At 45.1% G+C, this 22,429-nt stretch overlaps 1 protein-coding gene across 5 annotated transcripts in view; it reads left to right on the forward strand.

Annotated features, from left to right (window-relative positions):
- Positions 1-22,429, forward strand: part of tango6 (transport and golgi organization 6 homolog (Drosophila)) — a 175,691-nt gene that overhangs the window by 75,567 nt on the left and 77,695 nt on the right. For all 5 annotated transcript variants that reach the window (XM_072280060.1, XM_072280061.1, XM_072280063.1 and 2 more), the window contains 2 exons: positions 10,581-10,707; positions 11,606-11,767. In XM_072280060.1, coding sequence (XP_072136161.1) covers positions 10,581-10,707; positions 11,606-11,767 — 289 coding nt within the window. The remainder of the gene's footprint in view (positions 1-10,580; positions 10,708-11,605; positions 11,768-22,429) is intronic.

The following is a 22,429-nucleotide window of genomic DNA, read 5'->3' on the forward strand; positions in this document are numbered from 1 at the left end:
ATATATAATTTTAAATGCATGTAGTGCGCAGCAGAGGTAAATATTAAACAGCATGCTATCCAAGTGATGAAACCTCAGTGGTGGCAGGATATTCATTTGTCTCACCCTGAAGAAAGAAGCTGTCCCCTAGTCTGGCAGTCTTAGTTCTGATGTTCCTGTACCTCCTTGACAGTAATGGGTCAGAGAGATTCTGGGATGGGTGGTAGGGATCCTCAACAATGCTCTGGGCTCTTCTGCAATTCTGTAAATGTGACAAAAATAGGGGGGGGGGAAGGGGAGAGATCTGTAATCTGAAGCAATGGAAAACTGCTGGAGGAACTTGAGTCCTGATGGTGGCTCAAACCAAATCATTGACCAAATGCCTACCTCCACAGATGCTGCCTGACATGTTGAGTTCCTCCATCAGTTTGATATTGATGCAATGTCCAAATAAGGACATTTTTACCCTGGCAATGCAATGCCTGACAAGGACATCTTTACCACAGCCATGCAATGCCCGACAAGGGCATCTTTACCATGGTTGTAAAATGCCGACAAGGACATCTTCTAGATGAATTGGGCAATGGGATAAACATGCACGAAACAGCACATCCTGATCCCTTCACCATCATTCTGGGGGATGTTAACTAGGCCATCCTGAAAAAGTCACAAAATAATTACCATCTACAAATCACTTATAGTATCAGAGGAAACAACACACTGGGCCACTTGCACCACCATCAGGAATGCCTACCATGCTGTTCCACACCTTCACTTCGGGAAGTCTGATCACCTGGCTGTACTTGCACTCCGAGTATAGGCGCGACTGAAGACTGCGGCACCAGTAGTGAGGACCAAGGAGGTATGGACAAGGGAAGTACAGAGGCGCTTGCATGACGGCTTTGAATCGGTGGACTGGACTGATGTCAGGGATTCATCTTTGAATCTTGATGAGTATGTCGCAATTGTAACTGACTTCATTAAAACCTGTGTGGATGAGTGTGTGCCTACGAAAACTTGCTGTACATTCCCAAACCAAATGACGTGGATGAACCAGGAGGTATGGCATCTGCTGAGGGCTAGACCTGTGGCATTTAAGTCTGGTGGTCCGGGTCTATATGAGAAAAGCAGATATGTCTTGTGGAGGGCTATTTCAAGAGCCAAGAGACAGTTCTGAGCGAGATTGGAGGTGATGTCGGATGCACGTCAGCTCCAGCAGGGTTTGCAAAACATTACCTCCTACAAAGTAAAACCCGATAGCATGAATGGCAGCAATGATTCACTACCAGTTGAGCTCAACACCTTCTATGCCTGCTTTGAAAGAGAGAACATGACTACAGCTGTGAGGATCCCTGCTGCACCCAGTGACCCTGTGATCTCTGTCTCAAAAGCCGATGTTAGGCTGTCTTTAAGGAAGGTGAATCATTGCAAGGTGGAAGTTCCCGATGGAGTACCTGGTAAGACTCCAAAAACTTGTACCAACCAACTGGTGGGGGTATTCAAGGACATTTTCAAGCTCTCACTGCTACGGTTGGAAGTTCCCACCTGTTTCAAAAAGGCAACAATTATATCAGTGCTTAAGAAGAGTAGTGTGATTTGCCTTAATGATTATCACCCAGTAGCACTCACATCTACAGTGATGAGATGTTGGTTATGGCTAGAATGAACTGCTGCCTCAGCAAGGACCTGGACCCACAGCAATTTGCTGATCGCCACTATAGGTCTACAGCAGACATAATCTCAATGGCTCTTCACACAGCCTTAGATCACTGGACAATACAAACATCTATGTCAGGATGCTGTTCAATGACCATAGCTCAGCATTCAACACCATCATTCCTATGGTCCTGATCAATAAGCTACAGAACCTAGGTCTCTTGCCTCCCTCTGCAATGGATTCTGGACTTCCTAATCGGAAAACCACAATGTGTGTGAATTGGTGATAATATCTCCTCCTCACTGATGAGCAACACTGGCACATCTCAGGTGTGTGTGCTTAGGCCAGTGCTCTACTCCCTCTATACTTATGGCTGTATGGCTAGGTATAGCTCAAATATCATCTATAAATTTGCCGATGACACAGGAGCGAGATATACCAGCTAGTTGAGTGGTGTCGCAGCAACAAACTTGCAGTCAGTGTCAGTAGGTATTCTTTGCTATTCACTAAGGAGGAAGATATTGAATTCTGTAAGGTAAGGGAAACAGGTAGGGAAGTTATGGAAACTATGATGATTAAAGAAGAGGAAGTACTGGCACTTTTAAGGAATATAAAAGTGGATAAATCTCCGGGTCTTAACAGGATATTCCCTAGGACCTTGAGGGATGTTAGTGTGGAAATAGCAGGGGTTCTGACAGAAATATTTCAAATGTCATTAGAAACGGGGATGGTGCCGGAGGATTGGCGTATTGCTCATGTTGTTCCATTGTTTAAAAACGGTTCTGAGAGTAAATCTAGCAATTATCGGCCTGTGAGTTTGACGTCAGTGGTGGGTAAATTGATGGAAAGTATTCTTAAGAGATGGTATATATAATATCTGGATAGACAGGGTCTGATTAGGAACAGTCAACATGGATTTGTGCGTGGAAGCTCATGTTTGACAAATATTATTGAATTTTTTGAAGAGGTTACTAGGACAGTTGAGGGTAAAGCAGTGGATGTTGTCTATATGGACTTCAGTAAGGCCTTTGACAAGGTTCCACATGGAAGGTTAGTTAGGAAGGTTCAATCGTTAGGTATTAATATTGAAGTAGTAAAATAGATTCAGCAGTGGCTGGGTGGGAGACGCCAGAGAGTGGCTAACTGTGTGTCAGATTGGAGGACGGTGTCTAGTGGTGTGCCTCAGGGATCTGTACGGGGTCCAATGTTGTTTGTCATATGTTCATATTCTGCATGTAGGTCGGTGACCAATAGTTTTCTTCAGGGATCTGTTCTAGGACCCCTCCTCTTTGTGATTTTTATAAATGACCTGGATGAAGAAGTAGAAGAGTGGGTTAGTAAGTTTGCTGATGACACAAAGGTTGGAGATGTTGTGGATAGTCTGGGGTCAGAGGTTTCAGCAGGACATCGATACGATGCAGAACTGGGCTGAGAAGTGGCAGATGGAGTTCAACCCAGATAAGTGTGATGTGGTTCATTTTGGTAGGTCAAATTTGAAGACAGAATATAATATCAATGGTAAGACTTTTAGCAGTGTGGAGGATCTAAGAGATCTTGGGGTCCATGTCGATAGGACACTCAAAGCTGCTGCGCAAGTTGGCAGTTTTGTTAAAAAGACGTACGGTGTGTTGGTATTCATCAATCGTGGGATTGAGTTCAAGAGCCGTGAGGTAATGTTACAGCTATATAAGACATTAGTGAGACCCCACTTGGAGTACTGTGTTCAGTTCTGGTCACCTCACTACAGGAAGGATATGGATACTATAGAGAGAGTGCAGAGAAGATTTACAAGGATGTTGCCTGGATTGGAGGGCATATCTTATGAGAATAGGTTGAATGAATTTGGCCTTTTCTCCTTGGAGCACGGAGGATGAGAGGTGACCTGATAGAGGTGTATAAGCTGATGAGAGGCATTGATCGTGTGGATAGTCAGAGGCTTTTTCCCAGGGCTGAAATGGCTAACACAAGGAGGCATAGTTTTAAGGTGCTTAGAAATAGGTACCAAGGGGATATCAGGGGTAAGTATTTCACAGAGAGTGGTGGATGCGTGGAATACATTGCCAGTGACGGTGGTGGAAGCTGATATAATAGGGTCTTTTAAGGGCCTCTTAGATAAGTACATGGGGCTTAAAAAGGTAGAGGGCAATGCTCTAGGGAAATTCTAGACAGTTTCTAGAGTAGCTCACATGGTTGGTGCAACACTGGGGGCCAGAGGGCCTGTAATGTGCTGTAGGTTTCTATGTTCTGTGTTCTAAGGACCCCCATCACACAGGGCATGCCCTCTTCTCATTGTTACTGTATAGAAGGAGGTACAGAAGCCTGAAGGCACACACTCAGCAATTCAGGAACAGCTTTTTCCCCTCTGGCATGCGATTCCTAAATGGACATTGAACCCGTGAACGTCCCTCACTTTTTAAAAATGTATTATTTCTGTTTTTGCACTATTTTTAATCTATTTAATATACATATATACTGTAATTGGTTTACATATCTATTTTATTTATTTTCTTTCTATATTATCATGTATTGTATTGTCCTGCTGCTGCTAAGTTAACAAATTTCACAGGACGTGGCGGTGATAATAAACCTGATTCTGGTTCTTTACCATGGTCGTGCACTGACAAGGACATCTTTACCATGGCCATACAATGCCCCAACAAGGACATGAGACCATAAGACCCAGGAGCAGAATTGGGCCATTCATCCCATTGAGTCCACTCTGACATTCCATCATGGCTTACCCCGCATCCCATTCAACCCCATATACTTGCCCTCTCACCATATTTCTTGATGCCCCAACCAATCAGAAATCTATCAACTTCCGCTTTGAATATACCCACAGACCTGGCCTCAGTCATGTCTGTGGCAGAGCATTCCACAGATTCACCACTCTTTGGCTAAAAAAATTCCTCCTTACTTCTGTTCTAAAACGTCGTCCCTCAGTTTTGAGGCTGTGCTCTCTAGTTCTGGATACCCCCACCAGAGGAAACACCCACTCCATATCCACCCTATCTGATCCTTTCAACATTCAGTAGGTTTTAATGAGATCCCCATATGTTCTTCTAAATTCCAATGAGTACAAGCCTAAAGCTGCCAAGTGCTCATCAAACATTAACTCCTTCATTCCTGGAATCATCCTCTGGAACCTCCTCTCTACTCTCTCCAATGACGATACATCCTTCCCGGAATAAGGGGCCCAAAACTGTTGACAACACTCCCAAGCGTGGCCTTACTAGTGTCATAAAAGCTTCAGCATTTTCTCCTCGTTTTTCTATTCTATTCCAGTTGAAATAAGTGCCAACATTGCATTTGCTTTCTTTACCACAGATTCAGCATGTAAATTAACCTCTGAGAATCTTGTACGAGGACCTCTAAGGCTCTCTGTACCTCTGATGTTTGAACTTTCTCCCCATTCAGATAGTAGTTTGCACTATTGTTCCTTTTACCAAAATGCGTTATCATATATTTCCCAACCCTTTATTCCATCTGTCACTTTTTGCCCATTCTTCCAATTTCTCTTGAGTCCTGCTGCAATCACATTGTTTCCTCAGCACTACCTATCCCTCCACCAATCTTCATATCATCCGAAAACTTTGCCACAAAACCAATTCCATGATCTGAATCATTGACAAAGAATATGAAAAGTTACAACCCCTGACAAACAACACTAGTCACTGGCAGCCAACCGGAAAAGGCCCCTTTTATTCCCACTCACTGCTTCCTGCCTGTCAGCCATTATGCTATCCATGCCAGTATCTTTCTTGTATTGCCATAGATTGTATCTTGTTAAGCAGCTTCATGTGTGGCACCTTATCAGATGCTTTCTGAAAATCCAAGTAAATGACATCCACTGCCTCTTCTTTGTCCACCCCGCTTGTTATCTCCTCAAAGAACTCTAACAGATTTGTCAGGCAAGATTTCCCTTTACATAAACCATGCTGACTTTGACTTATTTTATCATTAATCTCCAAGTACCCCGAAACTTCGTCCTTAATAATGAACTCCAACACTTTCCCAACCACTGAGGTTAGGCTAATAGGCCTATAATTCCCTCTCTTTTGTCTTCCTCCCTTATTAAAGAAAAGAGTAACATTTCCAAATCTCCAGTCCTCTGGGACCATGCTAGAATCTAGAGATTCTTCAAAGATCATGACCAATGCATCTGTTATCTCTTCAGCAACCTCTCTCAGGAATCTGGGATGTAGTCCATCTGGTCAAGATGATTTATCCACCTTAAGCCCTTTGAGTTTGCCTGCACTTTTTCCTTTCTAATAGCAGTGGCACTTACTCCTGCTCCCTGACACTCAAAGACCTCTGGCATACAGCTGGTGTCTTCCACAGTAAACACTGAAGCAAAGTACTGATTAAGTTCATTTGTCAGTTCTTTGTCCCCCATTACTACCACACCAGCATCATTTTCCAGTGGTCTAATATCAACTCTCACCTCCCTTTTAGTCTTATATAACTGAAAAAACTTTTAGTATCCTACTTATATTATCAGCTGGTTTGCCCACATCTTTTCCCCTCTTACGGTTTTTTTAGTTGCCTTTTGTTGGATTTTAAAAGCTTCCCAATCATCCAACTTCCCACTCACTTTTGCTACCTTATATACCCTTTCCTCGGCTTTTAAGCAATCCTCAACTTCCCTTATCAGCCACGGTTGCCTACCCCTGCCATTTGAGAACATAATCTTCTGTGGGACGTTTTCTATCCTGCACCTGGTGAACTGTTTCCAGAGACATCACTTACTTTTGCTCTGCAGTCATCCCCACCAGTATCCCCTCCAATGCCCCTGGGCAAGCTCCTCTCTCATGCCTCTGTAATTCCCTTTATTCCATTGTGATACTGATACATGTGACTTATGCTTCTCCCACTCAAACTGCAGTACGAATTCAATCATATTATGATCACTTCCTTATGAGATTTCCTTTACATTAAGCTCACTAATAAAATCTGGGTTATTACACAACAGCCAATCTAAGATGGCCTTTCCCCGAGTAGGCTCAAGCACAAGCTGCTCTAAAAAGCCATCTTGTAGGCATTCAACAAATTCCCCCTCTTACAATCCGACATCAACTTGATTTTCCCAATCCTCTTGCATATTGAAGTCCCAAATTACAATTGTGTCAGTACCCTTATTAAATGCCTTTTCTGGCTCCCTTTGGAATCTCAACCCCACATCTTGGTTACTATTTGGAACCAATGATGGTTTTTTTTAACCTTGCGATTTCTTAACTCCACCAACCCTAACCCTAACCCTATGTCACCTCTTTCTGAAGATTTAATTCCATCTCTTACCAATACAGCCACGCCACTGCCTAGGCCTTCCTGCCTGTCCTTTCAATACAAAGTATATCTTTTGACATTAAACTCCCAACATTGGCCTTCTTTCAGCCACGACTCAGTGATGCCCACAATATCATGAAGGAAGTGCAAGACAGATATATTCCAAATAAGAAATTTTTGAACGGAAGGACACAACTGTGGCTGACAAGCGAAATCAGAGCCAAAGTAAAGCAAAAGAGAGGGTCTACAAGGAAGTCAAAGATAGTGGATTGGGAAGCTTTTAAAAGCTTGCAGAAAGGAAACTCAGAGGGTCATTAGGAAGGAAAAGATAAATTATGAAAGGAAGCTGGTGACTTATATCAAAGAAGATACTAAAAGTTTTTTTAAGTATATAAAGGGTAAAAGAGAGTCGAGGACTAATACAAAATGCTGCTGGAGATATTGTATGAGAAACGCAGAGACGGCAGAGGAACTGAATGTGTATTTTTGCATCAGTCTTCACAGTGGAAGACATCTGCAGTATACTGGACATTCAAGAGTGTCAGGGAAGTGAAGTAAGTGCAGTGAAAATTACGACTGAAACTGAGCAGGGATGTGATGTTGAGGCTCAGGAAACTTAATGGTCTGAAGGTGGATAAATCTCCTGGACCTGATGGAATGCACCTTCGGGTTCTGAAGGAAGTAGCTGGAGAATGGTGGAGCAGACTCGATGGACCAAATGGCCTACTTCTGCTCCTATATCTTATGGTCCTATGGTCATAACGACCAATCTGATTGTGCCACGGGTTCATACTCCTTATTCCAAATGGTACGTGTATTTAAATACAATACCTTCAGTCTTGCATTCTTTACCCTTTTGAGTTTTGCTTCTGTGGAACAACTAAGCACTTCCCTTCATCTGCAGTTGTACCCAATCATTGGTTTGTCCTTCCTTACATTCATATTACATATTATGTCATCTAGTTGTAAACCTGCTGGCTCATCCTCAACTCTATCATACTAGTTCCCATCCCCCTGCCATATTAGTTTAAACCACCCCAAACAGCTCTAGTAAACCTGCCCGAAAGGATATTGGTCCCCCTCGGATTCAAGTCCAGAAATCTGAATCCCTGCCCCCTGCTCCAATTCTTCAGCCGCACAGTTATCCACCACCTCATTCTATTTCTATTCTCACTGTCGTATGGCACAGGCAGCAATCCTGAGATTACTACCCTTGAGGTCCTGCTCTCTCAGCTTCCTTCCTAACTCCCTACATTCTGTTTTCAGGACCTCCTCCCTTTTTCTACCTATGTTGTTAATACCAATATGTACCACGACACCTGACTGCTCACCCTCCCTTTCAGGATATTGTGGACATGTTCAATAACATCATGGATCCTGGCACCTAGGTGGTAAACTACCAACCATGTTTCCTTTTTGCATCCACAGAATCGCCTATCTGTACCCCTAACTATAGAGTCCCCATTACTGCTGTCGTCCCCTTCAGTTTCCTGCCTTCCTGAGCCACAGGGCCAGACTCAGTGCCAGAGGCGTGGCCACTGTTGCTTCCCCCAGTAGGTTGTTTTTGCCTACACCCCCCCCCCCCAAAGTACTCAAAATGAAGTACTTATTGTTGAGTGGGACAGCCACAGGGGTGCTCTTCACCATCTGATGTTCTCCTTTCCCTCTCCTGACAGTCACCCACTTATCTGTCTCCTGTACCTTCCGATAGCTCCTGTCTGTCACTACTCCACTTTCACTAATAAGCTGAAGGTCATCGAGCTGCAGCTCCAGTTCCCTAACATGGTCTCTAAGGAGCTGCATCTCGATGCACCTGGTGCAGACGTGGCCATTGGGGACGCTGGTAGTCTCATGAAAATCCCACATCTGACACGCAGAAGAGAACACTGGCTCTGTAGACATACCCTCTATTCTCTCAAAAGTTTATTCAAAAAACAAGAAATGAAGAATGACATCTTTACCATGGATGTGCAATGCCTGAACAAAGACATCTTCATCGGGCCATACAAAGCACTGACAAGGACATCTTTACTGTGGACATGCAATGCCTCAACAAAGACATCTTCACCGAGTCGTACAATGCACTGACATTGACACCTTCATCAAGCTGTACCATGCACTGATATTGACATCTTCACTGGGTCGTACAATACACTGACAAGGACATCGTTACCATGGCTGTACAATGTATTGCCAAGGACATCTTCACCAGGTCGTACAATGCCTTAACAAGGACATCTTCACGGGTCGTTTAATGCATTGTCAAGTACATCGTCACAGGTCGTACAATGTACTGACAAGGAAATCTTCACCGGGTCGCAAGGACACCTTCACCCGTCCATGCAATGCACTGTCAAGGGAATTTATGACTGCTTTTGGCCCTCCTAACTACCCGCGTTTGTTTCTGCTAATTTCAAGGTCTCTGTCTGATATCAACTATCGGTCTGTGCTCTCCTGCACTGGAACAATGAAGCCCAATGCAAGCTTGATGCACCTCATTTTCCATAAGTTTCCTTTGCCGTGGTCGGTGTCAGTTACCGAATTCCCATCTTGCACCAATCCAATTTTACTGTCCTGCATCCTGCCACATTTCTTCTGTACATTTTCCTGAGAACATCTGTTCCCAATTTATGCTTCTCAAGTTCCTGCCTGATAGCCTCATATTTCCCCTTACTGCAATTAAACGCTTTCCTAACTTGTCTGTTCCTATCCCTCTCCAGTGCTATGGTAAAGGAGATAGAATTGTGATCACACAATATGAATGTAGGACGAAACTGGAACACAATGGGGTCACAGGAAATATGTGCAGTTGGTGCTTCTGTGACTCTGCTCCAGCCTCCAGAGCCCAATCCTGACCTCTGAGGCTGTCTGTGTCGAGTTTCCATGTTCTCCCTTTGAAAATGTGGTTTCGTCCCACATCACAGAGGTGAGGGTGGTGGGTTAATTAGCCGCCGTAAATCACCACCCCCCACCCACACTGCGGCCAGGATCTGGGGGTAGTGGATTGGAAGTATGGGGTGGTTAGGTAACGTAAACACTAATGAGGAGTGGGATTGCTCTATGAGCCACTATAGACTCAAAATAATCTCCTTGCATTGGGTCCTGGTCCAAAATATTGACTGTTTATTTCCCTTCATAGATGCTGGCCTACTGAGTTCCTGCAATATTTTGTGCGTGCTGCTGAAGGTTTCCAGAATCTGTAGAATCTCTTTTGATTGTGTCCTTCTGTTGGGTGTACTCAGCCCTGACCTTGGGTTCACAACCTTCGGCTCAGATACTCAGACCAAACCCCTCTCCCCCGTCATGGGTCCACATCCTGTGTGTTACCTGTCCTCAGCCCAGAGCCCCAGACGTACCACCACCCACATCCTCAGGCCATACCATCCTAATCCTGGGTCCATACTACCAGACATGCCAACCCCCCACCCATCAGACAAGACCATTCTACCCCTGGATCCACACCCTTGGATGTTCTCCTGGTCAGCCCCCTTTGGCCGAGACGCTGAGGTGCCTGAACCTTGTCCTGTGAACTTTGGATTTATTTTCTGTCTTGCTGTGCCTGATATTTGCGGACCCTGTTTTACTCTGATTTTCCGTGCTCCCACACTGCCATGACCTCCTGCCCCGGGTACTTGCTGACTTTCGTTTGGTTGATCAGCGATGAAGATGATGCCCTGTATGGAAAGGTTTGCTGGGACCAGTGGCGGGCAGAGAGTCTGGCTGACCTGCTGAGCAGCCTGCAGGAGAGCAGCATCGCTGGAGATTTCTTCATCGATTGTCTGAAGGTAGGAGGGGCTCTGCTGCCCGGACAGTCTCAAATGTTAGAAACAGAGGTTGGAGTTAGCTGGCTGCACCTGACACAGAATGGTGCCACAGATCAGGAGGCAGATATATTACCAGGCTGACTCCTGCCCCATTTGCTCCGACGCACAATTGCATCATATAGAATCAACCATAAACATACAACAGTACAGGCCCTTCAGCCAACGATGTTGTGCTGACCCATTAACCTACTCAATCTAATACTTCCCATGTGCCTATCTAAAAGTCTCTTCATGTCCCTAATGTACCTGCCTCTACCAACACCCTTGGCGGTGTGTTCCAAACACCCACCACTCTGTGTTTTAAAAAAAAACAAACAACCTACCTCCGACATCCACCCTTCCTCCTATCACCTTAAAATTATACCCCCTCGAGTTAGCCATTTACACCCCAGGAAAAACTCTCTGGCTGTCTACTTGATCTATGTCTCTTATCTGTACACCTCAATCGAGACAAATAAAGATCTTGGGGGGCGGGGGGGGGGGTTTGAAGCAGAGACAGCAATGCTCGCTGCAGAGTGGAGTCCAGCCCCGTGCCTTCACCACGAGCTCAATTCCACCCGTGTGAGCAATCAACCTGCTAACTTGTACGTCTTTGGAATGTGGGAGAAAACTGGAACACCCAGGTCACAGGGAGAACACACAAACTCTTTACAGACAGCAGTGGTTTTGGACCCATATTGCTGGCACTGAGCGCTACAATACCGTGCCGCCCTGCAAACTGCAGCATCTAGTCGGGGTGTCACCTGCATCCAGGAGAGAGCCTGGGTGTACAGCTTAGGGAAGGTGTTGCTGCTGATGTGATGTTGGGTGCGATGGGTAAGTGATGTGGGTTCACTGAATGTTTGTGTTCACTCTCCAGGGCCTGGTGAATGCAGCAGGACAGGCTGATGGCAGGTTGGCAGCAGGCCACACCAGTGACTCATCTGATCTGGAGTGTCAGCAGCAGCTTCTGATCACGGTGCAGCTTGTCGCTGTCATGTGTGAGAGAATCGGCCACTCAGTCCTTCGCAACACTGTGCAGGTAAGCACTAGGATGTTTGTCTTTGCCTCTCAAACCCCACCGCCTGGCCCCTCCATGCAGTAACCTTGACCAGTGAAGTGAGTGACGGGATATGGTGGGTGGGGTAGTGATGCGCCTCTCCAGGAGTGATGGATGTCATTGCCCCCATTGGGGAGTGCACAGAGCAGCAGCAGCTGGAAGCTGTGAATAGGTATCGCATTATGCACAGACCAGAGCTCAGCCCAACCTCTGATCCCATTACGGCTTTTGAGCAGATTTGATTTAAAGATGAGTTCCTAGTTTAGGCAATTATTTACTGATTACGGCTCCACCTTCAGTACTATAATAGTCATAGTAGTCATAGTCATACTTTATTGATCCCGAGGGAAATTGGTTTTCGTTACAGTTGCACCATAAGTAATTAAGTAGTAATAAAACCATAAATAATTAAAAGGTAATATGTAATTTATGCCAGGAAATAAGTCCAGGACCAGCCTATTGGCTCAGGGTGTCTGACCCTCCAATGGAGGAGTTGTAAAGTTTGATGGCCACAGGCAGGAATGACTTCCTATGACGCTCTGTGTTGCAACTCGGTGGAATGAGTCTCTGGCTGAATGTACTCCTGTGCCCAACCAGTACATCATGTAGTGGATAGGAGACATTGTCCAAGATGGCATGCAACTTGGACAGCATCCTCTTTTCAGACACCACTGTGAGAGAGTCCAGTTCCATCCCCACAACATCACTGGCCTTACGAATGAGTTTGTTGATTCTGTTGGTGTCTGCTACCCTCAGCCTGCTGCCCCACACAACAGCAAACATGATAACACTGGCCACCACAGACTCGTAGAACATCCTCAGCATCGTCCGGCAGATGTTAAAGGACCTCAGTCTCCTCAGGAAATAGAGACGGCTCTGACCCTTCTTGTAGCCAGCCTCAGTGTTCTTTGACCAGTCCAGTTTATTGTCAATTCGTATCCCCAGGTATTTGTAATCCTCCACCATGTCCATACTGACCCCCTGGATGGAAACAGGGGTCACCGGTACCTTAGCTCTCCTCAGGTCTACCACCAGCTCCTTAAGTCTTTTTCACATTAAGCTACAGATAATTCTGCTCACACCATGTGACAAAGTTTCCTACCGTAGCCCTGTACTCAGCCTCATCTCCCTTGCTGATGCATCCAACTATGGCAGAGTCATCTTCTGAAGATGACAAGACTCTGTGCAGTAGTTGAAGTCCGAGGTGTAAATGGTGAAGAGAAAGGGAGACAAGACAGTCCCTTGTGGAGCCCCAGTGCTGCTGATCACTCTGTCAGACACACAGTGTTGCAAGCACGCGTACTGTGATCTGCCAGTCAGGTAATCAAGAATCCATGATACCAGGAAAGCATCCACCTGCATCGCTGTCAGCTTCTCCCCCAGCAGAGCAGGGCAGATGGTGTTGAACGCACTGGAGAAGTCAAAAAACATGACCCTCGCAGTGCTCGCTGGCTTGTCCAGGTGGGCGTAGACACGGTTCAGCAGGTAGACGATGGCATCCTCAACTCCTAGTCGGGGCTGGTAGGCGAACTGGAGGGGATCTAAGTGTGGCCTGACCATAGGCCGGAGCAGCTCCAGAACAAGTCTCTCCAGGGTCTTCATGATGTGGGAGGTCAATGCCACCGGTTTGTAGTCATTGAGGCCGCTGGGGCGCGGCGTCTTCGGCACAGGGACGAGGCAGGACGTCTTCCACAGCACAGGAATTCCAAGTAAATTACGGATGCTGAGAATCAACACCTCCCTCTGCAGCTAGATCTTTGACTTCCTGACCAACAGACTACAATCAGTAAAGATAGGCGGCAGTACCTCTGCCACGGATATTCTACAAACATTGGAGCTCCACAAGGCTGTGTCACCAGTCCCCTCAACTCCCTGTACACTCATAATAACATCACTGCAGTGGGCTGTACCTCAAATAATGATGAGTTGGAGTACAGGAAGGAGATAAAGAGCTCAGTGACATGGTATCCTGACAACAAGCTTTCCCTCATTGATTTAACTTTATTACTTACATCCTTCATATACATGAGGAGCAAAAAATATTTATGTTACGTCTTCATCCAAATCTGCAATGTGCAATTTATAGTAATTTATAATAAGTATTATGTACAACAGGACAGTCAATATAACATAGAAATACAGGTGTGTCAGCATGAGTTAATCAGTCTGATGGCCTGGTGGAAGAAGCTGTCCCAGGGACTGTTGCTCCTGGCTTTTATGCTGCGGTACCGTCTCCCAGATGGTAGCAACTGGAACAGTTTGTGGTTGGGGTGACTTGGGTCCCCAATGATCCTTCGGGCCCTTTTTACACACCTGTCTTTGTAGATGTCCTGAATAGTGGGAAGTTCAGAATCAGGTGTATTATCACCGGCATGTGAAGTGAAATTTGTTAACTTAGCAGCAGCAGTTCAATGCAGTACATAATCTAGCAGAAAGCGAGAAAAAAATAATAATAAATAAAATAAAACATAATAAATAAACAAGTATATTGAATAGATTTTATAAAATGTGCAAAACCAGAAATACTGTATATTAAAAAAGTGAGGTAGTGTCCAAAGCTTCAATGTCTATTTAGTTCACATCTACAGATGTGCTGGGCTGTCCGCACCATTCTCTGCAGAGTCCTGTGACTGAGGGAAGTACAGTTCCCATACCAGGCTGTGATGCAGCTAGTCAGGATGCTCTCAATTGTGCCCCTATAGAAAGTTCTTCGGATTTGGGGCCCACACCAAACTTCTTCAACTGTCTGAGGTGAAAGAGCCACTGTTGTGCTTTTTTCACCACCCAGCTGGTGTGTACAGACCATGTGAGATCCTCAGTGAAGTTTATGCCGAGGAACTTAAAGCTGTTCACCCTGTCAACCCCAGATCCATTGATGTCAATAGGGGCTAGCCTGTCTCCATTCCTCTTGTAATCCACAACTAGCTCCTTCGTTTTTGCGACACTGAGGGATAGGTTGTTTTCTTGATACCACTGTGTCAGGGTGATGACTTCTTGTCTGTTGAGCTTTGATCAGTAACCAATCTAGATATTGGAATTTTGAGAGGAGCAGATTTTACTCAAGGAGTGCTGCAAGGAGACACTCTGGCACCCTACATCTTTATAATCGTCCTTGATTACGCTCTGCGTCAAGCTACCAAAGATCATGACAAGCTTGGTTTTACCACAAAACCAGGGCAAACCAAAAGGGTCAGACCAGTTACGCTCACAGATCTCGATTTTGCAGATGACATAATCCTGCTCTCTGACCAGATGGAGGAAGCACAGCAGCTACTGACAAAGGTGGAAATTGAGTGCAATGAAGTTGGACTTCACCTAAACACTTAAAAGACAGAGTACATGGCGTTTAACTGCGACAAAGGTACTCTCAAGACCGTAAAAAATGATACCATTAAGAAAGTCTTTGACTACAAGTACCTCGGGTCAAGAATGATGAGTTCGGAGAAGGACATAAAGATACGGAAGGCGCTGGCGTGGAGGGCTATGAATGACATGAAGGAAATCTGGAAGTCGAACCTGACCAGAGGGCTTAAAAAGAGGATCTTCATAGCAGTCATAGAGTCCATTCTCACGTACAGACGTGTGACGTGGACACTCACCAAGACTATGCAGATGGTTGCTATACACCAATGCTCCGGTTGGCTCTTGACGTCAGTTGGCAGCAGCACATGACGAATGTCGAGCTCTATGACAGCCTACCGATGCTCACCACTAAAATCGAGGCGAGAAGACTGCAACTAGCGGGGCACTGTCTACGCCACCCCGAGCTACCTGCCAGCCTAGTCATCATATGGGAGCCCAAGCACGGGAGGATGAACCCTGGGCGCCCTCCCAGGACTATGGTCAACATGCTCCTAGAAGACAGCGGCACGGCTAATGTAGATGAACTGAACACACTGATGAGGGAGAGGGAGAAGTGGAGAGTCCATCATTGTGCCCGACGCCGGCCCCCTAGGCCTGAGTCGACGTAGTAGTCATAGTCATACTTTATTGATCCCAAGGGAAATTGATTTTCGTTACAGTTGCACCATAAGTAATTAAATAGTAATAAAATCATAAATAATTAAATAGTGATATGTAAATTATGCCAGGAAATAAGTCCAGGACCAGCCTATTGGCTCAGGGTGTCTGACCCTCCAAGGGAGGAGTTGTAAAGTTTGATGGCTACAGGCAGGAATGACTTCCTATGACACTGTATCGCATCTCGGTGGAATGAGTCTCTGGCTGAATGTACTCCTGTGCCCACCCAGTACGTTATGTAGTGGATGGGAAACATTGACCAAGATGGCATGCAACTTAGACAGCATCCTCTTTTCAGACACCACTGTGAGAGAGTCCAGTTCCATCCCCACAACATCACTGGCCGTATGAATGAGCTTGTTGATTCTGTTGGTGTCTGCTACCTTCAGCCTGCTACCCCAGCACACAACAGCAAACATGATAACGCTGGCCACCACAGACTCGTAGAACATTCTCAGCATCGTCTGGCAGATGTTAAAGGACCTCAGTCTCCTCAGGAAATAGAGATGGCTCTGACCCTTCTTGTAGCCAGCCTCAGTGTTCTTAGACCAGTCCAGTTTATTGTCAATTCGTATCCCCAGGTATTTGTAATCTTCCACCATGTCCACACTGACCCCCTGCATGGAAACAGGGGTCACCGGTACCTTAGCTCTCCTCAGGTCTACCACCAGCTCCTTAGTCTTTTTCACATTAAGCTGCAGATAATTCTGCTCACACCATGTGACAAAGTTTCCTACCGTAGCCCTGTACTCAGCCTCATCTCCCTTGCTGATGCATCCAATTATGGCAGAGGCATCCAAGAAAACTTCTGTAGTAGTAGGATTTTACTCAGGTTCACTGGCCGAGAAAATAAAGGAACAGCAGATTGCAACAGCATTTATAGAGCTTTGAACAGCGACCAATCAGCACTTGGGATTGATTAGTAAGGGAAAATTAAAGGACGGCAGGGGCAAGCACAGTGGCTGTTGTCTGAGAGGACAGAGTTGGAGTGGTGATCTTGAGCCTTTAACTCTTCAAGGCTTCAGCTTCCACGACCTTCCCAGCAAGGCCTGCTGATGAATCACACAGTGTTAATTCAAGAAGTCGGGAAGATCAGAGTCATGACGGCACAGTGCTGTAAAACCAACGCGCACACCGCGCATTGCTGGGGCCCCATCAGTAGTGATTGCCACCAGTTTATGAATGGGGATGTCATTTTCACAGACATTTTTTAAACTCATTGTAAATATCCTCACCTCTTGTTCTCTCCTTTAAGTGCAAAAGAGTGAAGAAGTCCTCCTTTGTTGTAAAATCCTGGAAAGCCATTCTGACAAATACAACAAGCTGAGCTGTTTGCATTACATCCAGGGATTCATCGAACTGTAGTGAAAAATATTCACAAAGTGACAAGTCCTTTAACACTTGTCGATCCACATCCTCTGACAGTGACTCCACCCTCCTTGTCACTGCTGCAGGACCAAGTGGTATATTACATATTGAGGTTTTGATGTTGTTTTTGTTTTTAAAGTTATTAAAAAATGGGAGGGAGGAGAAGATGGCAGCGCGACGCAGCTCGCAGCAGCCACTCCGGTGGTGATGTCTGTTATTTGTCAAGTAGGGTGTCGTGCACAATCCTGATTTGATAGAGATGGATGTGAGAAAACGAAGGAACATCTGGTGAAACTTCTGAAATGCCTGCTTCGCTGCTGCTGCTACTGTGTGGTCCAGAATCTCCGGAGGAGGAGGCCCCGAGTCCTCGGCTTTGCCTGCTGCTTGGCGGCCGGGGTGGGGTCGAAGCGCTCGGCAGAGGATGGTGCTTGGAGAGGCTGTGTCGGAGGGGCTGGTCGGAGGCTCGAAGTTTTCAGACAGACTCAGAGTCCGCTGTGGTCAGGTGCTTCCAATGGTGCTGCAACGGCGAGTTGGCAGTGCTTGGAGGTTCATGGCAGGGAGAGTTTCTCCCTTCTGCCGCCTGCATGGGATGATGAGTCTATCGGGACTTTGAGACTTTCTTTTAACGTGCCCATGGTCTGCTCTTTATCAAATTACAGTATTGCTTTGCACTGTTGTAACTATATGTTATAATTATGTGGTTTTGTCAGTTTTAGTCTTGGATTTGCCCTGTGTTTTCTTGTGATATCATTCTGGAGGAACATTGTATCATTTTTTAATGCATGCATTTCTAAATGACAATAAACGAGGACTGAGTGTCCTCATAATCTAATCTAATCTAAAACAATCTCTGCGGTAATGGCCATTGCTTCCTTGAATAAATTGCCATCTGTAAAAGGCTTCTTGTGTTTAGCCAAAAGGTGACTTACATGAAATGATGCTTCAATAGCAGCCCTATTTTGAGCAGCATGTTTTGTGAAAAACGATTGCTGGGCCTTCAACCCCAATTTCAGCTCAACTTTCCTGGCATGGATTGTGCTCTTTGGGGGGTAGGTGTCTTTAAATTTCTGGTAGTTGGTGTTGTGGTGCTGCTCCAGATTCCCTCTTTTAGTCAGTGCTTGTGTTTGGTGGCACAACATACATACACACGTGTCTTTCACCAAGGTAAATAGAAATTCCTCTTCCCATTCTGGATGAAATTTGTACGTTTCGCCTTCTTTTGTGGAGCCTCCGCCATGCTAGCTAGCGATTTTGCAGGATATCACCAGCGGGTGCTGTATATTGGTGTTTGCGACAGTCTGTACTCTTATCTAATCTAATTGGTCACTTTGATGCAGCACAAGCTACGCTGAAAAAATACAACAGCTAAATCAAAAGAGAGAGAGGGTGGCTAACTTTTCAGTAAAAACTAAAATTAATGCTAATTACTAAATGCTAAACATGAATTCACACTGTCAAAGGCAAAAAGTTCGAAAGAAAGAAAGAGCAGTACAACTGATCAAACTTTTGCTTAACTGACGTAATATAAATAGCAGCATAATAGAGTCAAAACAGATTAAAGTTGATCAAAGTTTAGTTAAGTCATGAATGCATAAGTGAGTCATTTTTACCCACACGTGTTGTTTTCTTTCGCCATTGGACAGTTTGCCCATTGGTTCGTTTATGTTTAAGATAAACAAGGCTCTCCCATGCTCGGTGGAAATTTGACAGACAGCGGCAATAGTCACGATGTCAGCATACATGTGATGCACGACGCTGGACAGTGGAAAAAGAAACACAATAACCAGGGAAAGCAACGGAGTGTAGGTTAAAAACGACTCACTTATGTGCTCTAGGGGTAAAATTTGCTTTTGCATCAAAAGGTTGATCAGGCATAATGTATTTGTGTATTTATTGTACATTTTTTTTCGGGATCTACTGGGAAAGTCTCAAAGTTCAACCAGTCGATTGCGATCGACTGGTTGGCAACCACTACTGTAAAAGGACTAGATGGTATAGAGTTTGTCAAACGTGTCCAGGGAAGTTTCCTTCATCAGTGCATAGAAGTCCCAATGACAGGGTGTGCGATACTAGATCTGCTATTAGGGAATGAGAAAGGGCAGGTGACAGAAGTTTGTGTGGGTGACCACTTTGCATCCAGTCACCACAATGCCACTAGTTTCAAAGTAAATATGCAAAGAGGTAGGTCTGGTTCGCAGGTTGAGATTCTAAATTGGAGAAAGGCGAAATTTGATGTTATCAGAAATGATCTGGCAAGTGTGGATTGGGACAGGATGTTTTCTGACAAAGGTGTGCTTGGAAAGTGGGAGGCTTGGAAAATGAAAAGGAAATTCTGAGAGCACAAAGCATGTATGTGCCTGTCAGAACAAAAGGTAAAGGTAACAAGTTTTGAGATCCTTGGTTTTCAAGAGATACTGATGCCCTGGTTAAGAGAAAAAAGAAGGTGCATAACAGGTATAGGCAAGTAGGAACAAATGAGGTGTTTATGGAGTACAAGAAATGCAAGAGAACGCTTAAAGAAATCAGGAGGCTAAAGAAGCCATGAGGTTGCTCTAGCAGACTAAGTGAAGGAGAATCGTAAGGGATTCTGCAGGTATGGATAAAATTGGTCCTCTGGAAGACCAGAATGGTAGTTCATGTGTTGAGCCAAAACAGATGGAGGAGTTCTTAAATTCATTGTTTGCATCTGTATTTACTCAAGAGACAGAGTGAGGCAAAGTGGCATCAATTTTCATGGACCCTGTACAGATTACAGAGGAAGAGCTGGATAAATCTTCAGTGCCTGACAAGGTGTTCCCATGGACCCTAGGGGAGGCAAGTGCAGAAATTGTCAGGGCCACAGCAGAGTTATTTAAATCATCCTTAGCGATAGGAGAGGTACCAGAGGATTGGAGGATAGCCAATGTTATTCCGCTATTTAAAAAGGCTCTAAACAGAAACCAGGAAATTATAGACCAGTGAGTCTGACATCGGTTGTGGGAAAGTTACTGGAAGGTATTCTAAGGGACCAGATATGTAAGTATTTGAATAGACATGGACTGATTAAGGATAGTCAGCCGGGCTTCGTGTGCGGTAGGTCATGTTTAATCAATCTTGTAGAGATTTTCAAGGAAAGCTACCAGGAAAGTGGACAAGGGCAAGGCAGTGGATTTTGTGTACGTGGAGTGTGATGAAGCATTTGTCAAGATCCTGCACTGGAGGCTGGTCAGGAAGGTTCAGTCACTCAGCATTCAGGATGAGGTAGTAAATTGGATTAGACATTGGCTTTATGTGAGAAGCCAGAGTGGCAGTAGAGGGTTGCCTCTCTGACTGGAGGCCTGTGACTAGTGGTGTGCCACAGGGATCAGTGCTGGGTACTTCGTTGTTTGTCATCTATATCAGTGATCTGGAAGATAATGTGATTAACTGGATCAGAAAATTTGCAGATGACAGCAAGATTGGGGTGTAGTGGACAGTGGGGAAGGCTATCATGGCTTGCAGAGGGATCTGCATCAGCTTTAAAAATGGGCTGAAAAGTGGCAGATAGAACTTAATGTAAGATTAGTGTGAGAGGGTACAGAGGAGTGTGGTAGAACAAAGAGATAAGACATAGGAGCAATATTAGGCCATTCAGCCCATTGAGTCTGCTCCACCATTCTATCATGGCTGATCCCGAATCCCACTCAACCCCATACACCTGCCTTCTCGCCATATCCTTTGATGCCCTGACCGATCAGGAAATGATCAACTTCCATCTTAAATATACCCACGGACTTGGCCTGCATCACAGTCTGTGGCAGAGCATTCCACAGATTTACTGCTCTCTGGCTGAAAAAGAAGTCCTCCTTATATCTGATCTGTAAGGTCGCCCCTCAATTTTGAGGCTGCGCCCTCTAGTTCTGGATACTCACCATAGGAAACATCCTCTCCACATCCACTCTATCTAGTCCTTTCAACATTCGGTAGCTTTCAATGAGATCCTCTTCCCCCTCCCCCCCCCCAGCTTTCTTCTAAATACCAGTGAGTACAGGCCCAAAGCTGCCAAATGCTCCTCATATGTTAACCCCTTCATTCCTGGAATCATCACCTCCTGAGATATGGGACCCAAAACTGTTGACAATACTCCAAATATGGCCTGATTACCGTCTTATAGAGGCTCAGCATTATCTCCTTGTTTTTATATTATATTCTTTTGAATATTGTGGATCTGAGAATACAGGTCCATAGTTCATTGAAAGTGGTGTCACAGGTCATAAAGAAAACTTTTGGCACATTGGCCTTCATAAATCAGTGTATTGAGTACAGGAGATTGGATGTTATGTTGAAGTTGTACAAGACATTGATGAGGCCTGATTTGGAGTATTGTGTGCAGTTTTGGTCACCTGCCTATAAGAAAGATGTAAATAAGGTTGAAAGAATGCAGAGAGGATTTACAAGGATGTTGCCAGGTCTGGGGGACCTGAGTTATAAGGAAAGATTAAAGTTAGGACTGTATACTTTAGAAGGTAGAAGACTGAGGGGAGATTTAATAGAGGTATACATAATTATGAGGGGTCTAGATAGGGTAAATGCAGGCAGTTTTTTTTCCACTGAGGTTGGGTGCGATTACAACTAGAGGTCATGGGTTAAGGGTGAAAGGTGAGAACTTTAAGGTGAACGTGAGGGGAAACCTCTTCACTCAGAGGGTCATCAGAGTGTGGAGTGTGCAGCCAGCACAAGTGGTCATGCGAACTGGATTTCAATGTTTAAGGGAGGTTTGGATAGTGGGGGTAAGGAGGACGATGGACATGATTCAGGTTTTTGGGAATAGGCTGTTTAAATGGTTGCTGGCATGGAATAGATGGGAAGAAGGGCTTGTTTCTATGTTGTACTTCTTTGTGACTCAATGACTAAATGTGAACAGAACAATAGAGCTAATAGTTGACTTCAGGAAGGGGCACAGTGAACATTCTCCTGTCTACATCAGTGGTTCTGCGGTTGAGATCTTTAAGTTCCTAAACTTAGAAACATAGAAAACCTACAGCACAATACCGGCCCTTCGGCCCACAATGCTTGCTGAGCATCTATTTACTTTAGAAGTTACCGAGGGTTACCCATAGCCCTCTATTTTTGTACCTATCCAGGAGTCTCTTAAAAGACCCTATTGTATCTGCCTCCACCACCGTCACCGGCAGTCCATTCCAGGCACTCACCATTCTCTGCGTAAAAAAACCTTACCCCTGACATATCCTCTGTTCCTACTTCCAAGCACCTTAAAACTGTGCCCTCTCGTGTTAG

The sequence above is a fragment of the Mobula birostris genome, chromosome 15 (genome assembly GCF_030028105.1).
Source record: "Mobula birostris isolate sMobBir1 chromosome 15, sMobBir1.hap1, whole genome shotgun sequence".
NCBI lineage: Eukaryota > Metazoa > Chordata > Chondrichthyes > Myliobatiformes > Myliobatidae > Mobula > Mobula birostris.